The following is a 22,435-nucleotide window of genomic DNA, read 5'->3' on the forward strand; positions in this document are numbered from 1 at the left end:
GTCAACCATTTGACATTTCTATGCATCGTGCAGTAGACTCGCCTTTTGAACTGCATTTATTTCTAGCTTAATTAGTCCTTCACAGATTGCTATGCTATTAGCAATAGCCTTTCCATTTAAATTCCTTTAAACTAGACCTTTTATTTTTCTCCCTCCTTCTCTGATTTTGGTATTGGCTAATTTTTTTTTTTTTATTTAAATGACCCCATCTCACTTATTTTAATGATCTTTGCTACATCAATGGTGATTTTACATTTGGCCTTATTCAGTTCAGTTTTTCTCTTTCAAAAACCAGCACTTTCAGAGGGACTGCGATGGAAAGATTAAACCCCTTGGTGTCATCTGCCTGAAAAATCCTGTGGTTTCTTCTGACAGGAAGAGTGTTTTCATATTCCTCCTTGGTCTAAGCTGCTGTGCTTGACATCTCATTATTTAACTCAGCTGTTTCAGCTTCACCTTCACCCAGTTAATTAAGTAACTTATTGAATGTATTATTCAGGTTTGATTCTCCTATCTGTGTCAGAAAGGGATGGGAGGTTCTTTTGCCCTCTTCCCCTCTCTACTCCTCCCACCTGTTTTCCTTCTCTCTTCCTACCTTCTTAAGATGATGGAGGGAGAAGAGGAGAAAATGAACTAGGTAAAAGAAAATAAATATATTTCCTGGAAGAACTATTGATCTTCCATGCAGGTCTAAAATAGTACCAAAAATTAACTAGACACACATTTATTAAGTTCCTACTCAGTAAGGTGCCTCTGCCAAGTTCAGGGATGAAAGTGAAAAGTGCAACATAAGCCTCATTGAAGATATTCTACAACTTTGTATCACCCAAAACAATAGCTTATAGATGATTAATAAAAGTTTGTGTAACAAAATTGATTTGAAAAATTTGAAATCCTAAGATTTCAGATCCTTACCCTCAAAAAGTTTACAGTCTAGATGAGAATATTACAGAGGTACAAGTAATTATGATACAAAACAGAATACAAATGCATAGTAGATGCTCCTAACAAAGTCCCATTAAAAATCTACAGAAGGATGTTCCTTGGAATTAGGATGAGATAGCAAGGGGAGGGAGTAGTTAAAGAAGTACCAATTTCTATGATTTGTATTTTAGCTAGTAGAAATAGGAAGATTAATAATCCTTACTAATAATCCTAAAGCATAAAGTCAAACATTGAGGATGAATATTATTAAGACGGTGAAGTTATTTTTAACTGGCTTTAGTTGCGTTTGTTTTTCTTTATTATCTAGCAGAAACACCTGACATTTTTTCCTCTGAGTCATTGTAGCCCTATAGCCATATATGAAGGTATTTGAGAGGAGCAAAATGTGTGCATTATCTCCTTGTTCTCAAGTTACTAATACAGTAAGGAGTTGGCCAAGATGGCCATGAGCCTACACATTTCTCACTCCAAAGCAAGGAGATGGTTCTGGCAGAATCCTGCATAACCAAGTATACCGAATGCTTCCCTAGGCATATAGAAATAATTTTAGTTCTTGAATCTACCACAGCAGTTTAGATGCTCAACTGACAATTCAGACCATTGTAGACCTTGGTAATGTTGAACTTTCTTTTAAGTACCAACTATTACAACAGGATTATAGGCTTATCTATTTAGATTCAGAAGCCCTTCATATTCAAGAAGAAGATGCAAAGGTTTTGTTAGGTGAAATGTTACAAATTACTATGCTGGGTGGCACAGTAGGTATGTATGGGAGAATTTGAACCCAGTTTTTCCTGATGCCAAATCCCATGCCTCTTTCTATGGATATGATCCATTAAGCTGTGCTGCTTCATTAGTAAGGTTATGCTAGGACCAGCAATTTCATTGGTAGAGCTGGCATTTAATATAAATGTATTCAGTTTGCTTGATGGAGAGTATTTCTTGGATGTCTTGAATATATAGCATTATGAAGACACTAAAGACACTAAATCAAATATAAACTATTGCAAAGTGAACATTCTGTATTAGAAAAAGAAGGATCTTAGTATATTATTATCAGGCAAAATTAGAAAGCCAAAACTAAAAAAAAAAAAAAAAAAAGGACTTAAAGCAAATTTGGAGGGAAGGGAAAAGTGACACTAAGTTGAGATGGTAAATAGAAAAAGTGAAGACAAAACTACAGTCATTGAAACAGCATCTCAGAAATTGAGGATTTGAAAAAGAAATAGATGTTAATAGGTAGATAAAGAGTAGATAAAAGAAAAAACAAACTTTAAGAAAAGTGAAAGGGAAAATGAAAGGTAATATAATGCACCCATATTTATGGGAGGATGAGGGAGAGAAAGGAAGGATAATAAGAGGGAAATGAAAGGCACTTTAGTTGCTCTTTTATTTAAGGGGAAAGGTCCAGCCAATATCTTACTTTTATCTATGTTACTTTGACCGTAAGTCTGTAAACCATGGAGAAACTAATGTGAAAAAAACTGAAATTGAGTTCTGAGCTCTCCAAAGAATAAACATCTCCTAAAAGGATAAAAATTTTTCCCCTGTTTTGTCTGACTCTTTCATGAAGCACAATTATTGTCAAATCACAATTGCCTCCTGGTTTTTATATCCCAGCTCTTCTCCAGAGAGTTCCAAGTGGTTGTGGTACCATCCTTGTGCAGAATAAAAGTCCCATTGGTGGGGGAAGCAGAGACATGTCTATTGCCATTGTTGATGGATTCCAGGAGAACAAAAATAAGTCTTCCGAGGTTAGCAACAGTCCCGACCCTTCTGTTCTGCTTGAGATATTCTTTTGATGATACTATGCTGGAATGACTCTGGGCAGAGCCCCAGCTCCATGAAAGTGTCAGCAGGGTCTGTCCAGCCTGGGATTCATTGACAAAACCCAAGAACCAGCAAAGCCTGTGACCTCAGACTGTGACTTTATTGGCTGCGGTTTTTCTTGTCATTATAGTTCGCTATTACTGAAGTTGATCTTTCTCTTATAGCCTATTAACCTAAAGCAATAGTATAAGGCTCTTCGAGCTTTCTGACAGGTAGAATAAGCAATTGTAAGGTGCCAAATAAGTAGAAAAGATTCTTGCTGATCGGCATGGGTAGTCTGCTTAATAAAAAGTAGAACAATTATTCTGTCTTTCCCTGGAGACTTGCCAAATTCCCTTTCTGCTTACTATTACTTGTGATGCAGATGAATGGGGGGGGGGAGTTGAAAATGGTTGTCCTCATCCTATAAATAAGGAGTCTATAGAACAGAGTGAGCAGGCAGAGATTTGAGAGCTGAGATGGGTTATGTGTTCTATTCTAGCTTTCTTAGAGTTTGCTTTTCTCAGATCTCAAGGTCCTGGGATTGAACTGAACCTAATATGCCCAGAAAGAAATGATTGAAAAAGTTTGGTTTCTTATTTAAAGCACAAAGTTATTGTCAAAATCCATATGATACATATAGTTCTACCTCATTTATTCCACACTATATTATTAATACTCGGTCTTTCTTAACATTAATATAAATTAATCCACATTATTATGATGTCAATTCAGCCATAGTTATCTTTCAAACTGGCAAACTCCTGTCATACTTCATTGATCTTTTATTTCAGTAACTAATATGGTATAGGTTTAGAGAGTACTGAACTTGGAGTAGGAAAGATCTATATCAGTTTCTTTCTGACACTTATAGGATTATACAAATAAAGATCAAGATCTGGAATGGATCTTAAAGGTCATCTGGTATAACATGGGAAACTCAGAGAATGTAAGTAATGTACTCAAGGTCATACTGGTACCAGGTGTTCTGATACAAGAATTAATTCTGTCTCTGTGTTTTTCTAATGTATTATGCTAAAAATCCTAATACCTATATGGCCAAAGATAAATCATTCAGTCTCCAGGAGCCTCTGTTTCTTCATCCATAAAACTGGGCATCTTTGAGTAATTTTCACATAAGTTTTTGTGGGGCTCTAATGAGAGATTTATGGGAAATGCTTTGCAAATCTTGAAGTACCATTCATTGGCAGCTCTTATTATTTGTTAAGAAAATAGCATAGGACATTAGAGAATTTTATCATATAACATCCTGAGAGTTTGACTATTTGAGAAGATGAGACAAGAGGAAGAGGAGCTTTGTTTTTATTTTCTAGATCCACTGGAAGCACAAGTTTGTAATTAAAATAAACTTAAAAACTTTCCCAGATGAAACACATTTAATTCTTTGGAAGAAGTGGTGAAAATGATATCCCTTGTCCAGAGTTATAGGTATTCTAGTTTAGCTGAAGACAAAGATATAACTAATGAGGTTTTGTATATACTGATTAGAAACTTTATTAACAATGACAGTGGTTAATGAAATCTAACACATTTTCTCTATTTGGACATGATATTATTGACTACCCATTCATTCTGTATACTTGCTCCACTCATTCCTCCCTGAGTTTTCATAATGTAGCTCTACTTGGGGTTCTCTTCTTACTTATTAACTAAAATTAAACTAAAACTTTTCTTTGCTGTATCATCGACATTATGCCATCTTCTGGATGACTATGCCTAAGGTTATGTTCTTCTTTCTCTAATTTGATCTCTTGGTGATCCCATTAGTTCCACTGTATTAAACTACCATCTCTCTAAAGTTGACTCCCAGATCTTTATATTCAGCCTTGATTTTTTCTCTTGGATTCAAGGCTCATAACTCCATCCACCTTCTGGACACCTTCATTTAGGTGATTCTTAGATATCGAAATCTCAACATAGTCAACATGGAACCAACTACTCCTGAATTATAAAACTACCAATTCTTTCAAATTGTCTATTTCTGTCATGGGCATCACCATTCTTCAAATTATCCTTATTTAAATCTGGGTCATTCTTGACTCTTCCTTTTTATTCCTCTTCTTCCATATAAATAAATGACAATTCTCATTTATTCTATATCCTTTTAGTTTTCACAAATTGTACACTTTGCTCAACTACTCTGATTCAGGTTGCAGTAACCTCTGAATAATGTCTTCTTTCTTCAATTTATCCTTTATACAACTGCCAAATTGAGATTTCCTAAACAAAATTCTGGGCAAGTCTCTTCACTATTAAAGTTTCAGTGGCAAGTCACTGACTTTTGGATCAATCTTTCTTTAAATAATTTAAAATTCTTTACAATCTGACTGTAGCCAAATATTTCAAACAACATTCATCAAGCACCTATCTGCACCAGTCACTGTGTCTGTTCAGAAGTTCTACTAGATATTTATTCCTTTTCAACAAGTGATAAATATTGATACAGATCAGTAGAGCTTATCTTTGTGAATTAAAGATCTGGTTTTTGTCAGCTCAACTATGCAAAAACACATCATTTAGCTTTCTAAAACTGTGAATGGGATCATCCCATATAAGAAAATGTAGTGGTCCCTGTTGCCTTTAATATAAAAACAGCCACCTTAGCATGATATTTTTAACATTATGGAAATGTGGTCCTTTATATAAACTTTATATAAACAAATTGATCTATTCACAATTCTGCACATATGGCATGTCACCTATCTCTGTGCCTTCAAATAAGCACCTCCAACCCAGGCCAGGAATGCCCTCAGAATCTTTTGCTTCCTTTTAGGTAAAGCTCATGTGCTAAGGACACAAAATCTTTCCTGACTTCCTAGTTATTAGTGCTTTCTTTTTCTTCAAAATATCTCAGGTTCACTTGCTTTTTTTACATTTATCCCCAATGATAATGTACATTTCTTGAGGACAAGGACACTTTGTTCTTGGTTTCTTTTGGTTTTGATTTGTTTTTGTGTTTAATTTTGCTTTGTATCCCTAGACATGCCTCCATGATGCCTATTACAGAGTAAACACATAATAAACAGTTATGAAACTAAGCAGAATTCATATATGTGACAACATTAACCAGATAGAATACAACAATTAGCCTAGAAGTAAGTAGGGGTACAGGAAAGACCTTTGAACAGCAATATCCCTCCAAAAAATAAAAGTTTGTAAATGGTAAACAAAGAGTTTAAATTTCTCCCAAGAGTGATGAAAAGCCACTGATGTTTATTGAATAAGAAAGTGACATGGTCTGGTCTACACTTTGCAAAAATCATTTTGACAGATATGTAGAGAAGCAATTGGAGAAGGCAAAATCTTGATGCAGGAAGACCAATTAGGAGACTATTTCCAGGTATGACACAGTTAAGGTCTGTACTGGAATATGGGTTTCTTTGGAAAGAGTGAAATAGATTGATGCCAGAAATACTAAGGATGTAGTAACAAGCAACTGATTGGATGTGTGAAATGACAGGAGCAAGGAAGTGAAAATGAATTCAATGGAAACATTGAAGCAGGAAGTAACTAAGAAATCCTCTTCCTAGAAATACTGGAGCATTTGGGGAAAAGGGTGAAATAGTTAATGAAGTATTACACAGTTTTCTACTTGTATGAAATATATTTCCCCTGAGCTTGTATAGTGTAGAAAAAAATTGATTATCAACTAAGAATTTCTCCAAAGTGTATCAATAAATTGACCAGAAGAAAAAGGACGTAGTCATGTGGTGAAAGTAGAAAGCACTATTCTGCATATTCCATTGATATCCATCTCATGTCAAAGAACCCCTGAAGTCCCAAACACATTGAGTAGATTTGCTGTGTAAGAGTAGTGAGAGTATAAGGGGAAAGACTGTTAGAGAATAGAGGGCATTGAAGAGTTGGGATTGTCATCACTGACGGGAGAGACTATAATCTACTTACATTATAATTGCTGCTTGTTTAAGTAACATGAAAACCATATATCATGTAGTATAGAACATGATCATCCTTTCCAAGAGGTGTTCACTAACAGTATCCTTAATTATATGCATCGATAGTTACCATAATTTTTCTTAGCTTACAATTTACCTCTAGGATGAGTAGATCAAAGTTTAAATTTTATGGATTTCAACATACAAATTTTATCATAGGAGAATTTTTTTAAATGTTGGCTTTTATAGATCCTTAAAGTAGTAAAAGTGGTTCTGCATCCTGAAACTTAGGGTATACTACTTCAAATTTATTTCTCAAAAACATTCTATGATGAATGAAAAAAAAATTCTATTGTGTTTTGGCTAGATATAAAATTAAGTGGTTTGACTAGCTAAGGTTTTTTCCAGATATAGTCAAGTATTTTATTGAAGAGTATTTCTACCAGCCTAACCTGCTGGTATGGTCTTAACCTTCTTCATCCTGCCCCAATCCATCTTCCACAGAGCTGCCAAAGTGATTTTCCCACAGTGTTGCAACTTATACAAATTATCCCTTTTGACTCCCTCTTACTGCTAAGAACAAATAAAAACTCTTCTGTTTGGCATTTAAAGCCCCTCACAGTTTGGTTTCAACCTACCTTTCCAGATGTAAGTAGCCATTTTGTGCATAATAGTTGTTATATGAACAGCCATTTTTCTTCTCTTGTTCTGACTCTGGTTCATAATCATGGGAAAGAGTGGGAAGGCAAAAGAAACCATGGTTTAATTATATGTCATATTCCCTCACTACATGCAGTCCAGCTCCATGCTGAGATGGCTCTAAGGGGGAAAAATAGATAACTACTCTTGCAAAGTCAGAAAATTTAAGGTTTGTAGACAGTGCAATTTTCATTTCTGAAAAAAAAAGGTTGATTACTTAATCTTGTGGAAAGAGCTAATATCCATTGTCCCCCACAAAGTAATGGGCAAAGCCAAGGTGGTGATGACAGAAAATATTGCTTTCCAGCAAACAATATAGTTGGTGGAGTAGATGCAGGTTAAGTGGACAATTCAAATGTCAGTTACCAAGGAAATCTGTGATTGTTTTCAGAAATCAGTAAAGCCTCCATGAATGTCATTGTTAGCCCTCCTGAATAATATTCCATCCATGGATGCTTCCCATGAAACACCAAAGTGTGAGTTTTCTCAAATGTTCATTTTATCAAATGTGGTATGACCTTCTTCTGGAGTCACAGGAGCCACAGTGATTCTGAATCCCAACCTCTGTCACTTTCCATTGTGAGACCTTTGCGAGTGTGGGTCTCAACTTTCTATTATGTGATGTAATGGAGTTGGATTAGATTCAACCACACTTGTAGTTTTATTGCTTTAGAGAATCTCAATACAGAAACTTCCACTGTTAGTGCTAATGTGCATCTTCCTTGTAGTTTACAATAAGATCATAGGATTGTAGTATCATTGGCATAAAACTCAAAGGGACTTCAGCAGTTATCTTAGCCAAGCATTTTATTTTACAGAGGACTAGGGCCTGTAGAATCTAAATGATTTATCCAAAATCACACAGGTACTAAGCATTAAAAGTGGAATTTGAACTCGGGTCCTTAATTCAACATTCAGTCCTTTTTTCCTCAGGTGCCATCCTGGTTCTCTTTAATCTTAATATCACATTACTTCTTAAGGAATCCATCTAGTAGCTTGCCAAGGGTCCCACATCATGAACCTAAGTATTCCTGACTCTCAGTCCAACTCTTTATTACATTCTGCTGACACTCAGGGAATCCTATGATTCTTTAATTGGCATATTTATATTTGCCTCTTTACATATTGAATTCTTGGAGGTAAGAAGTGGGAATCATCCTTTACTGTTTAAACACCTTTGTTTATGGAGTACTAAGATTGTAATAAGGATACCATTTAAGGCAAGATAGCAATAGAAAGTTGAATTCACATAGCTTTCATAATCATCTTGTTTCCAGAAAGGGCACTTTTACTTAGAAGAATCTATTTTGCTCATTGAGGGAAAAGTCTGATGTATTCTTTCTGTACTGAAAGTATCCCTATCTATAATTTTTATTGAGTGCTCACATTAGTGCAGGTCCTGGTACAAAACATACCGTATTCTTGGAAACTTGTCTCTCCATCTATTAAATAAGAAGAGTAGATTAGATGAATTCCAAGGCATCTTTTAGTTCCTAGCATTTTATAAACTATGAAACGGGTCTGTATGCCAAGATAAGGAAAGAAGGATAAATCAATTATGGGTAAGTCAGCAAAGCATTTATTGAGTGCCTACTGGGTACAAACCACTATGCTAAATCCTGGGATATAGAGAAAGACAAAAGACAAAAGACAAATTCTCTTCCCTCAAGGAGTTCATAGACTAAGATAGGAGACAAGATAAAAATAATTATATGTAAATGAGATATAGACAGAACAAAGTAGAAAATATCAGGAGGGAGAAGGCATTAATATTAAGGAGGACCCAAGAAGCCGTATTATAAAAAGTAAGATGTTTGCTAGAACTTGAAGGAAGCCAGTGAAGGCAGGAGGCAGAAACAAGGGTATGTGTGTGTGTGAGAGAGAAAAAGGGAGGGAAGGAAGGAGATAGGAAGGGAGGAAAGGAGGGAGAGAGAGAGAGAGGGAAAGAGAGGGAGAGGAGAGAGAATATGGTAATTTAAAAGGAATATTCCATGAAATACCCCAAATCAAGAGATATAATATATTTTCAAACAAAGGCATTGGAGATTATTGGATAGTGCATGAAATAAAAATGGGGGAAAACCAATTTGCAAATATTCAGAGTGCTAAACAATGAAATATCCATAGGATTCATAAGTTTCCCATTGCTTGAAATCTACAATTGTAATAAATATTTGTCAGAAATATAGGAAATGGGACTTTTAGTCAAGCACAGGTTAGATTAGATAACCTCTGAGTGTCTTTTAACTCTGAGGATGTATTTATAGGGATGTGTGTGTGTGTGTGTGCACTCACACACGTGTATATATGTGCAATACTTGTGTATTTTCCCCTTCCCTTGATTTAAATGTTTTTAATATTTTCATAAGAATACAGTATAGTTGTCAAGGACTTTTGCTTTAACATACTGAAGCAGAATATAGCCCATCTTTAACTAGAGAGATACCAAAGACCCTCCACCAAATTAAATCTACGTCAGAAGCAAAAACCAAGGACCTTTATCTGCCTGACTCCATTTGCTATACTTCATTCACTTTTCTAAAGGGCCACTTAGGTCACATCCAACATAGATAGGATAGACACACCTAGATTTTACTAAACACAGAGAAGAGATATTTAATTAGTATACGTAATTCACAGAAGGAATCCTGGGCTGGAAGTCAGGAAATGATTTGCTACATAATTCTCTAACTTACATAACTTCTCTGAGCCGGCTTAGTTACTACATAACTCTCTGATTTCTCTGACACTGAATGAATGCTTTTGGACTTACTTTCCTTATCTGTTAAACGGAGGGAGTCTGCCATTCTGCATTACAGGATTGTATGAGAAGAAAATGAGATATTAAATATGAGAATATTTGAGGAAGTAAAAGAAAATGCTGTTCCAATATAAGGCATTATTTCTTGAAGCTAAAAACTGGGTCTCCTCAAGTTACAGAGATACTGAGTGACTCAGAAAGTTCTTGCACCTTTTTATGTTTCAGTTTCTTAATCTCTTAAGTAATTTTATTACTACAAGTGTATTACAATTGTATCACAATTTAAATAATTGCATCCCAGAATCCTTTAGTGCCAATAATTAAATGACAATTTTTATTCATAATCTGCATCTGGTCTGCTTTGTTTCTCCACGTGAAGATTTCAAGTTTCAGCTAGATGATTCAGTTTGGTGTGGTCTTCAGCTCTGTGTTCCAGATCCAAAGGGCATCATTGTACAGTAAAATCTTCCCTATCCAGGCAGGACAGTTTCACCTTCACATCCTCCCTAAACTAGCCTGCATTTCTCTTCATCTCTTTTTTTTTCCCCTTGCTATTTATAAATCAAAAGGAGTGGTGCTGTTATGCAGTCTTGGCTCCCCCTGATGCAAGCATCTATTCTTATCAGAAGTGTTGGCCTGAGTCTTTCAAGTGCATCCCACAGAGCCCCACAAAGGTGTACCTAACACCATTGTCTCCTGGATTTGGAGTAAAAGTCTCTGAATTCAAACAGTTTTGCTGCTTACAGTGACTTTGAGCAAGTCACTTTACTTACCCTGGGCCTTGGTTTCCTTTTTCTGTAAAGGTAGAGAGTTGGACTAGATGATCATGGAGATACCTTCAAGCTTTTGATTCTTCAAGTTCCTTTGCACTTGTTTACTTTTTTTATGTTGATTATTCAATTGTTTATTTTAAATGCAGCTACTTCTGATACATCAAAGGAGCTTGTCTGACTGTATTTCACCTCACTACTTGCTCCTGATATGTTGGCAGAACATTTAATTTTTTTTCCCTTTAGAGTTTCAGTGGCCCTATAATTTACACATTATGTTTCAATGAAGTGCAGAAGTGCTGAGATTTGTCCAAAAGTTAAAAGCCAAAAGAAATACAGGGTTGAGTTTTATTGTTGTCTTTGTTGTTGTTCTCTTTTGTTTTTATGAGTGTACAGCTGTTTTGACTGCTTGTTTGAATTTCTGCATCCTTACATAAACACAAGTAGAAGCTACTTAGCTGGCAGGAACCCAAATGATAAGGCCTGGACTTTTAGATTTTAGGATATTGCTCTTGATTTTATTCCTTTTCACTCATTGGAGTTTTAATTCAGTTGACTTGTAGAGTTGGAAACTAGTTGCAAAATACTTTTAAAAGAATTCTTTTTTGAAATGCTACTACCATTGATTTGTCTGGTATAAGAACAAGTATGATTTACAACTAATGTGGGTAATTCCATTTACAATTAATTAAAAGGCACTCATTAAGCCCCTACTGTGATGCAAATGCATGGATTCTATTTTCAAGCAGACCCTTGGTTTGGGTCCACTTCTGTGACATATTGCACATACCTGTAGAGGTTTCTCTTCTCCTTTAAATTTAATTTTGAGGAGACCAGGGGGAGGTGAGGGAGGAGGGGGAATCTGAGTAGGCATAGATCCCAGCTCATTTCTGCTGGCAGATCTGCTGGCAATGGCCAAGTTCCGGGCTGCAGCAGCTGCCTGAACAACGCAGGAAGGGGAAGTAAAAGCCATTGGGGGTGGGGAAAAGGTGATGAATCTAGGATGGAGCATCTGCTATTTTCATTTGGACAGTACCTTCTGGTCCCCTTGAAATCAGGCTGACAGTTTGTTCTGTATGATGAGCCCTTTCTCCAACCCCCACCCTAATTATCCTTTCATATCTAGGGAGTCCTTCCACACATTAAAAAATTTAAAGAATTTTTGACCTTGCTTCCGTAACTTGCCCCCTACTAAATTAAATATTATACTAATTTGAATATAGGCTACACATTTCAAATGAGTTTTCCAAAAGGGAAACTTACATGCTTACATATATATATATATATATATACATATATATATATATATTCACATGCATACTCATATGTGCCTTGTGTATGCATGTATGTACATGCACATAACTTATTATTCACTTTCAAATCTATGTATGAGCTAGATTCATTTTTTTAAAGCTTCCTATATTAAAGTCAATATATATATGTATACTACATAATTGAACTGATTTCTCTGTGTAATATCTAATGACTTTTACAAGTCTTTGCTTTCATTTTTCATTTGTACCTCATTTCATAAGGAAAAATACATTGAAAACAATTTTTTCTCTTAAGGATCTTTATGGGTACAGAACTTTTTTTTTTTTTTTTTTTTTTTTAATCTTTTGTCATATAAAGTTGAATTCTGCATGGTCTTTTTTTTTTTTAATCACATAATCACCATGTCTTGTAAAGTTGCTTCATTCATACCAAGTAATTAAGTTTTATTAATCAGAGTATATAGTTCCTTGAGGTTTAGATTTTGAAGAAGCGAAAGGATTTTAGCATTTCAGGAAGTTTTTAGTGTTAGTGACACTCCTTCCTATAGTTTTTCCAAGTCTTTGTAAAGTTATTTGCTGCCATCTGCTGGTTATTTCTGATAGTGCATACAAAAACTAAAATTGAGATTTTAGTGGGAGGGTAATATGTTTCACTGCAAAAAAAAAAAAAAAAATATTCTTTTTTATGTATATAGCTTTTACCTATGAGGCTTTATAATTTTGAATTTTTTGTCTTACTTTTACTTTACTGTTAGTGCAAGTTTTTATTATTTCAAATTAATGTGTATTTAGGTGGACTTATGTCCCATTGATTAAAATTTCTGCAATTATGACAGATTCATTATGCCTAACAATCTGATCTTTTTCCAGTCATTTTCAGTTGTGTAAGATTGTTCATGATCCCATTTGAGGTTTTCTTGGTAAAGACAAGAAAGTGGTTTGCCATGTCTTTTTTCAGTTTATTTTATGAGGAAACTAAAGCAAACAAAATTAAGTGACTTATCCAGGGTAACACAAGTGGTAAAAATCTGAGGCAGTAATTTACAGCTTTCTGATTCTTGGATTAGCTCTCTTTTCACTGTGCTACTTAATTTCCCTTCTCCCCAGTACACAGTAACTCATTAAAAAAAATTAAAAGCAAATTCTATCATATATACAGCTGGGTCTCAAGGAAGACAGGAAGCAGAGTTAAAGATAGAAATCCATACAAGAAGATAGTGAAAATGCCTAGAGTCCTCACAGTGTCTTGTTTGAAGAACACCAAGGAAGCCAGTGTTAATGGATCAAACTCTCAAGTTTTCCCTTTCCCTTCCTGTGATTTCACTAGAGCAATGAATTGTAAGCTCTTTGTATAAATTCAGATCCACAATCATATATATCTTAGAAGGTACTGAGTAGTTCAGTCAATTTCCCATAATCACAGAGCTTACCAGTAACAGAGATGAGATTTGATTTCAGTTTTGTTTTTTTTCTTCTGATTCCTATCATCCTGGCAATAAAGATATCATTACAATTTGATAGTCTTCAGATTTGATACTGCATATTAAGAGCCTATGCTGATAGAGTGATTTAAGATTTATACAATTCCTTCCTCATAACTATCTTATAAGGTGGTTAGGATGTGAGGTATATTATCACCATTTTATAGTTATACAAATTGAGGTTCCAAGAAGTTCAATGATTTGCCAAGGGTCACACAACTTCTAGGTATAGACAGCAGGATTCCAGCTATTATGCCTCAGTTTCCCTGCTCAGTTTTCCTGAATTGTTTTGCTTCAGTCTCCCTGGTGGCAACCCCCCCTTCCTGACCATTAGGACTGAGAAATTAGGGCTGGGATCCTTGGCTACTCTAGCCTTCCAAACAGTCATAAAACTAAATACTTAGATGGGACCCTCTGAACCTTATTATTTCCTAGCTTCTTTCCTCCCAACTTATCAGAATTTATGATTCTTCTTTCTTTATCTCCACTCTGTCAGAACTGAATTTGTGGTCCTTTCCTAGAGTTCCCACTCACCAGTGCTCTAACCCCTTCCTCCCCTTGCCTTTGTTTCCCTGATTGCTGAAGCCCTATAAGAGTCTCTGGAATCCCTGGCTTGTTGCTGAATGCTTTGAGACAAGAGTACAATTAAGCCAGATTGCTAAAATGACTTGGCCAGTCCTACTCCCCTCTAATAAAACATATTAAAAACCTCTAATCTCTATCTTGCCGCAGTTTCTCCATCATTACACAGCCTCGAGTCATCTACCTTTTAGTCTATATTTTTACTGCCACTTGTTCTTGATTCTCTTGGGTCAAGATGAATTTAATGCCATAACCATGATAAAGACAAATGCCTCAATTATAAGAAGAAATGTTCTTTGTAAAAATACCATGTAAAATTTGAGTTTCCCAACGTATGGTACAATCTTTTTAAACAGTGATGTATAAACATTTATTGTGTGTGACTTGTTTTCACCCATTGTGAGTCAACTTCCAAGAAGCATTTCTTTTGTTTTTATTTTAAAGTAGCAGATTCTTTTGACCTGGAGGCAAAGCAGCAAAAGCTGTTTTGTTATGATTGTCTTTGGAGGAATAGGAGTGGGCCAATAGAACTTTGACCTTTACACAGACTTAAAGGAACTTAATCAGTAAAAGTTTCTTTTGAAATACACTCTGGAGGACTGGGAGTACTGGGGAACAGAAGATATATTTTTTTTCTTAACAGTATTTTATTTTTCTAAATACATAGTTTTCAATGTTCATTTCTGTAAAAAATTGTGTTCCAAATTTTTCTCTCTGCCTCCTTCACCTCCCCAAAACAGCCAGCAATCTGATAGTTAAATATGTTCTAACCTTTTAAACCTATTTCCATATTTGTCATATTGTGCAAGAAAAGTCAGACCAAAAGAAAAAAAAATGAAGAAGAAAAAAGCAAAAACAAAAAAGGCGAAAATACTATATTTCAATCTTTATGCAGTCTCCATAGTTCTCTCTCTCTCTGGCTGTGATTGACATTTTCCATTTCAGATCTATTGGAAATGGCTTGACTTACCACACTGTTGAGAAGAGCCAAATCCATCACAGTTGATTATCAAATAATCTTGTTGGTACTGTGTACAATGTTTTCCTGGTTCTGCTCATTTCACTCAGCATCAATTCACATAAATCTTTCCAGGCTTTTCTGAAATCAGCCAGCTCATCATTTCTTATATACCATAACTTATTCAGCCATTCCCCAACTGATGGGCGTCCACTCAATTTCCAGTTCCTTTCCACTACAAAAACAGCTGCTACAAACATTATTGTATATCATTTCCCCTCTTACCTTTTTAGGATACAGAACCACTAGTAAGACTGATGGTTCAAAGGGTATGTATAGTTTGTAGCTCTTTAGCCATAGTTCCAAATTGCTCTCTGGAATTGTCAGATCAGAGAAATAGTTATTGATGCTGTGGTTATCATAGTTCATTTTTGAGGTGAATATAAAAAAGATAGATTTAAATATTCAATGTCTGTTTCATAGACCTGAGAGTAGCTCTGATAACTTTAACTACCTGAATGAACCTGGAAAGGAGGAAAACCCTTCTGTTTAAGGAAATAGAAAAGCAAGAGGTCTAGATGTAGACCCACTAAGGACCAAAGCTCTCGTATTCAGAAACAGTGTCCTCCTCATCTCCACTTTATAGATTCCCATAATTCCTTTAAAACTCAGTTTGGTTGATGCCTCATATATTCAATTACCTATTGGTTGAAATCATCCTTATAATTACTTTGTATTTTTTTATCTATATACATTCTGTATCCTCCTAGAAAAATATACTACAAGTTACTTAAGAGTAGTTTTTATCTTTGTTTTTTAGTTTGTTTTTAAATATTTTCTATCTTTATAGCATGTGGGTCTAGTACAATGCCTTGCAAATAATAGATGTTTGATAAGTGTTGTTTGAACTGAAATGAATTATTTTATTTCATTGTGTTGTACTCCATAAATACCTTCCCTGAATAAGTGCTCTGTTACTTTGTCTGACCTTGTTTTAATGAAATATCCACAAATCATATAGTGTCACCTGTGATTAACGTATGACAGACAAAAATAAATTATAACTTCTAAGCTCATGACTAGGGAGAAGCTATTGGCATCATTTTGGTAATAATTATATACTGCTTTAAGGATTTGAAAGTGCTTTACATATATTATCTCACTTCATTGTCACTAGAACCTCAGGAGGTAGAAGCTATTATAATCCCATTTTAATAGGTGAATAAAATGAGACTGAACCGAAAAGACTTGTTTTGATTTACATAGTTAATGTCTGAAGGAAGATTTGAACACAGGTTTTCCTGAGTTGAGATCCCAAATCCTCCCTACTGAACTACCTAGCCATTGAAAGGAGACTTCCTGAACCTTAGAAACTGAAAACCCACAAGGAAAAAGAAATGTCCCACTGGCATATTTTATAAATTCCAAGTCAAAAAAAGTATACATAGGATAAGTTTAACATGCATAGGCTATATAAACAAACTGTCCTGCTTCCTTTCATTGACCTTCTCTTATTTATAATTATCATCAGCATCTCAGCTCTCATTTTAAAAGCATAAAGACTCACTTCCAGAAGCACCTGAATCTATTTGGGTACACAGGCAAAGTATTAGCCGACCCTGGCCTTTTGTAAAGGAATCACTTTCCTCTGCTGAGTCTTAGATCTCAGCATATTAGTTTCTTATCCAGGCCATCTTTTCCTTAGTGATAAATGGCAAAATACCCAGAATAAAGGATAACCACAGGAAGCTTCTTGTTCCCTGTCTGAATTTGCCATGGCTGCCTTGGAACAATCAGTCCTCATTCTCCTTCCATTCACGTGGACCTTTGGCCATTATACACTTAGGGTTAACTGTATGATGCGAATGCACAAAACCAAGATAGTAGGCATGTGCTTTTGAGTGACCCACATTTTAAGCCTCTATGTTCCTGACCTACAGGACTCGTCTGAAACAGCTAAATCACAAAAGAGGAAGAATTCTACAAGGAATGACCAGCTTCTGAAAAATGCATCAATGTCAGAGTATTTTGATGTCCAAAAAGAACTCAGTCTAAAGACATATGGAAGGAAAGCTTTAAAAATAGATCTTTTTCTAAACCATATTAAATTAAATCTGGCCAGATTTTCTTCTTTCCATCTTTCTTTCTTTTCTTTTTTCCTCTATCTCTTTCTGTATATCTATCTCAATCTCTTTTTTTCTCTCTGTCTCTCTCTCTCTCTCTCTCTCTCTCTCTCTCTCTCTCTCTCTCTCTCTCTCTCTCTCTCTCTCTCTCTCTCTCTCTCTCTGTCTCTCTCACACACACACACACAATGCTTGTTGGCTTGTTGCTAGCAGGTTAGGTAGGAGTTAATCAGAGATCTAAGTGTGGAAAGGAGAATTATTGGTTTCTTCAGGGAAATTTAATGTTTGTCCCAGAAGCACATGGCTTAGAATTCATACTTAAAGAGTTGAACTATTTTCCAAACTATATCATCAAGTTGGGATGAAGTACTTAGTTGACTTCTTCTCTTCTGGAAAAGGTCAGGTCATAGACCATCCAGAGATACCAGATATACAAGGCATGATACCAGCAATAATTTGTTACTGCAAAAGTGACATTTTTCCAATTTGGTCCAACATTGTTCAGAAGCAAAATGCAGTCCCCCGGGGTGCCAGCAGTGTTGATCTGCAGGATGACAAACCAACAATCTCATCTAAATAAAAAAATCCAGCATGGGTTTAGTAAATTAATCCTGACAAGAATAAATTGAATAATCTTGGGGAAATGGCAAGAGTGCTGATTGGGCCAGATGGCTTTATATGTTTCTGGCCTGGTCTTCAATGGCAGATAAAAAACCAGTTCTTGGTTTATTTATGTAGTTAGTTAGTTGATTAACACCTGCCACTTTCGCTGACTGAATCTAAATCTGATCCAGGCTACTCCTAGAAAATCCATCCGATTTCCAGCAGAGGAGAGAAAGCAAATACAGGCATCCTAGAGTGAGAGTGATGCAACAGATACCTGAGAAGAGGTTGTCACCTTGTCTCTAGAATAACAACTTTCATCTCTGAGAAGTCTGCGTTATTTTCATCACTCCCATAATGTGTTAATCTGCCATTACTCGCTTTCCCCGGCAGACATATTTGAGGGGAGCTCTTCTTAGGAAAAGCCCAAAGTGCATTATATGAGCTTTATTTCTCTGAGGCTACAAATTTTACATCCTTCTGATGTTTTCAGATATGCTCTAATTTGAGGAGGGAAAGCAAATTAAGACAATTTCATCTCTTAAGCCTTGGGAACAAAATTAAGCCCCTGAGGGGAAAAGAGGGATATGTGGCCTAAATCAAAACTTAAACTCTATATGGGGTCTCATAATTGAATGTGGGGTCATGAAATTATGAGTTACTATCAGTAAATATTTGGTTTCTGTACCTATTTTATATCCCTATATACCTTGGGTTATATAACAATTTCTTGGTTGAAAAAAGGTGGAAGTAAAAAAAGTTCAAGAAGCCTTGGTGTATATGATCTAATCTGGAAAGCTACACTCATCACCATACCTGATGAATGGTCCTCTGTGCTCTCATTTAATGGAACTGAATGTTTAGTGTTTGTGCTATTTCCTTTTGGGTGGAAGGTCATTTAGAAATATAATTTTTTTGTTTTTGTTTTTCAAAATTGCCTTCTACAACAAACTTTTTGCTGCTTGTATAGTTTCAATCTTTTTTGGTCCACATATGTATTTCATCAGTGTAGGAATTGTTGAAGCTCCTTCCTAGATTCTTCAAGAGTTGCATGGGGGGTTCTTGTGTGCATTGCCCCAAATCACCCAATCATTTTATGCCAAAAGAACTTGAACCCAGATCTTCCCAATGCCGGAGCCTTCCTTATGTCCACAACAGCATGCTGTTTCTCACTTTGCAATTAAGTTTTACTAAACAACATAGTATCTTTGGGTGCATATACACCAGACAGTCAGTAACTTGGATCCACATCTTAATAATTACTTCAGAGAATCAGTGAAATTTGAAGAACGAACAGGAATAAATGCATCTATATTTTTGGCTTAAATGGTAAAACATGGCATAGAAACTTTAGTAGGTATAAGTTTATAGATTTATGAGGTAGGGGAGTATAGTTAGATGAATCCACACAGAAAAGTGTCTAAGGTTAAATTGAGGAAGACATTGCCTCTCTTCACTAACAGTGATTCCGGACGTGAAAGTCAACTTCACGATGGCATTTTATTTTATGAGCTGATTCCAGCATTTCTCCGTGGTCTCTGAGCCATAGCTTTTGACTTCACCCCACATGTTTCTAATAAGGCTTTCATAAGCCCTTGGTAAGTCAACTATGCAAATGTGAAGGTATATGCCACCCTAATGCACAATAAAGGGTAATGGTTCAAAAAACAACTCTGGTTATTTGATGCCTTTTTAAAAGTTACAGTTCAAAAACATTGCTACCTGTCCTCTGACTATGACTGACCAGTGGTATTTCTTTCTCTCCTCCCCCACCTGCTTCCAGGATATTAAAACAGATTGCAATTCCTGCGTGGAAGTAGAAGACAGAAAAGTAAGTTACCATTTTTTTACCATTTTAAAATATCTTGTATGACATAAATGTATGTGCTTAAGAAAAAAATTGCTAGAAAAACTTTGTTGTGGGTGAGATTTTAATTAGGCAAATTCAAGGCAATTCTATTCAAAAGGTTAAATCTGTTTTTCTACAATAATCAATATGACACATCTCAAGTGAAAACCATTTATAGGTATAAAAAGCATTAAAAGTGCTTATATTTGTTGTAAGTTTCCACTCAAGCCAGTTTTAAAAGGTGACTCCTTAATATTCTAATTTAATTTGCTTTTTAAACATATGATGATACTGACAATTTGCTGAGTGTGTACCACTCAGCATTCTACTGGCATTCAATCCTTATGCCTGATTCCTGCCCTTTGGCATTCATCGTCCCAGAAATTCCAAGACACCTCTCACAGTCACCGACCATACTGTGGACAGCCAGCACATGCCACAGCCAGGTAATTATCTCTAGGATTCTACTTTCTAGATTTCTGTTTTTATTTTCCATCTTTTATCTTTGGAGGCCATAATGAGAACACCATGAGGGTAAATCAATTACTAGATAATCATGTATTACTTTAATTCTTTTGTGACTTTTCTTACTGACAAGTTTTCCTATGGATATTCCTTTAACATCTTAGGTTTTATTTCTATAGCAAGGATACACAAAAAAATGAAGGATGACTACTATAATTTTGGGGCTCCAAGGAGTCATTGGCTTAGAGTCTTACCCTTTCAAGAAAGTCCTATGACCATATCTATTCCTGCAATCCAAAAGACAAAGCTTTACCTTACGTTGCTACTCAAATCTGTCCCCATGTCAACCCCTCATCCTTCCATTTCTTGGTTCAGAGCTCCCATCAGTTTTCATTTGTAATACTGCAGTAGGTTTCTAGTTAATCACCTCCCCTATTTTAGAGATCTCACTTCTCCAAAGTATCTTTTCAAACAATTAGCAAATAATTTCCCTAATGTATAGTTTTGACTTTCCCTGGCGAAAATCCTTTAGGAACTGTCCATTACTTAAGAATAAAATGCCAGCTCTTTAGCCTAGCATTTCAAGCCTTCTCCTATCTGAGATCATCCTACCTTTCCAGGTAGATTTCACATTACTCCACTCCCCTTTATGCATGCTATGTTCTAGACAAACTGGAGCAGGAAAGTCATTTTCTAAACCACATGTGTCATCTCCTATTCATTTTCATAAACCATCCTCCCCCCCATCATCACTAAAACACACCCTATCCCTCTCTCTGCTTTTGAGATGCCTTCTCTTTTTTCAGTTACACCTCTATGAAAAACCTTCCTCAATTCATTTTTCTATACAAACTGAAACTGATCTCTCAATATTTAAATTTCCCTAAAAACATTTTGTATCTCATCTTTGCTCCCTCTGTATCCTACCTTGAATTATGCTTATTTGTGTAGATAACCTATCTCACCTGTTAGAATATAAATATAAAGAATGAGGGAAGGGTGAAGAGATTTTCTTCATTATATCATAAGAACCTATCATTGTGTTTTGTAGGTTCTTATCCTTGATGAATGTTTATAAATCTGTTCTGACTTGGTTCTAGTAATCCTTGCTCCATGTCCCCTTTGACCAAATTATCCACTCAGAGCTTAGGGCATTTCCTCTTCCCAAGTACTACTTCAGACAGTATTCAAATTGGTTCTTTGATTTATGCAGATTAAAAATAATATTAATTAAGATTCAAATTGACCTTCACTTACCTGGGAGATTTTATTTTAGAAAGTGATGTCAGTAAAAAATTTCCTGTAAGAATACAATTAAAAAGACAGTTAACATTATTGATTACTGTATGCTAGTTTATGTATATTAAATATAAACATCCAAGCCTATTTCCTATTTCTTAAGAGGTTAGTTAGGAAAATTAATAAGTAATACATTTTCCAAATGGGATTTAGGGAAGGAACATTTATAAATGAATTACATGTAATAATTTAATATAAAAGACAAAAAAAGGAACTTTTCCCTAAAAGTCTTAATATATTAATTCATCAAATGGGAAAGTGAGTGAGTGTGTTGGGGGGAAAGGGCTGTGTATGTGTGTGTATGCCTAGAATTAGGTTGATTAGGAACCTGTTAATATAGAAACTCTTTCATTGGTAGAGATCAGTAACTCATCTGGGAAATTGAAGAAATAATAGTGTGGGGCACTAAGAGATAATTAATTGACCTATGATCCCAATTGTGTGTGGCAGCAGAACCATTTTGAACCTATGTCTTCCTCATTTGGAAGCCAGGCCTCGGCCCATTCTCCTGTGCCTTGCTGACCTTTTATTTGGGGGACTGGGAGAGAACAAGGAATCAAAACAATACTAAACAATAAATTAAATTCTATTATGTGTCTCACAAAGATGACATGGTATAGCAGATGAAGAGCCTCAAAAAAAAAAAAAAAAAAAAAAAAAACTAGATTCAAATCCTTTTCCTGAAAAATACTAATCTTGTGATCCTGAGCTTCCTTTTCTTGTCCTTGTAATAGCACAGACAACTTTGTAAATCTATTAGTTTCAGAGGAAACACCAATTTGCCTTGGAAGAAGGAATTTTAACATTGGGAGCTCCCTATATCAATGAAGTCACAGGTGCTTTCCAAAAAGTTAAGATTGTGTCATATTTCTTAGTATTAGATTCTCTTCAGTCTCACTC

The 22,435-nt window shown here is 35.5% G+C and overlaps 1 protein-coding gene across 28 annotated transcripts in view; it reads left to right on the forward strand.

The window, feature by feature from the left end:
- RBFOX1 (RNA binding fox-1 homolog 1) overlaps positions 1–22,435 on the forward strand; it is a 2,692,248-nt gene that overhangs the window by 1,632,287 nt on the left and 1,037,526 nt on the right. For all 28 annotated transcript variants that reach the window (XM_074280462.1, XM_074280471.1, XM_074280466.1 and 25 more), the window contains one exon: positions 19,706–19,753. In XM_074280462.1, coding sequence (XP_074136563.1) covers positions 19,706–19,753 — 48 coding nt within the window. The remainder of the gene's footprint in view (positions 1–19,705; positions 19,754–22,435) is intronic.

Source organism: Sminthopsis crassicaudata, chromosome 1, assembly GCF_048593235.1.
Source record: "Sminthopsis crassicaudata isolate SCR6 chromosome 1, ASM4859323v1, whole genome shotgun sequence".
NCBI lineage: Eukaryota > Metazoa > Chordata > Mammalia > Dasyuromorphia > Dasyuridae > Sminthopsis > Sminthopsis crassicaudata.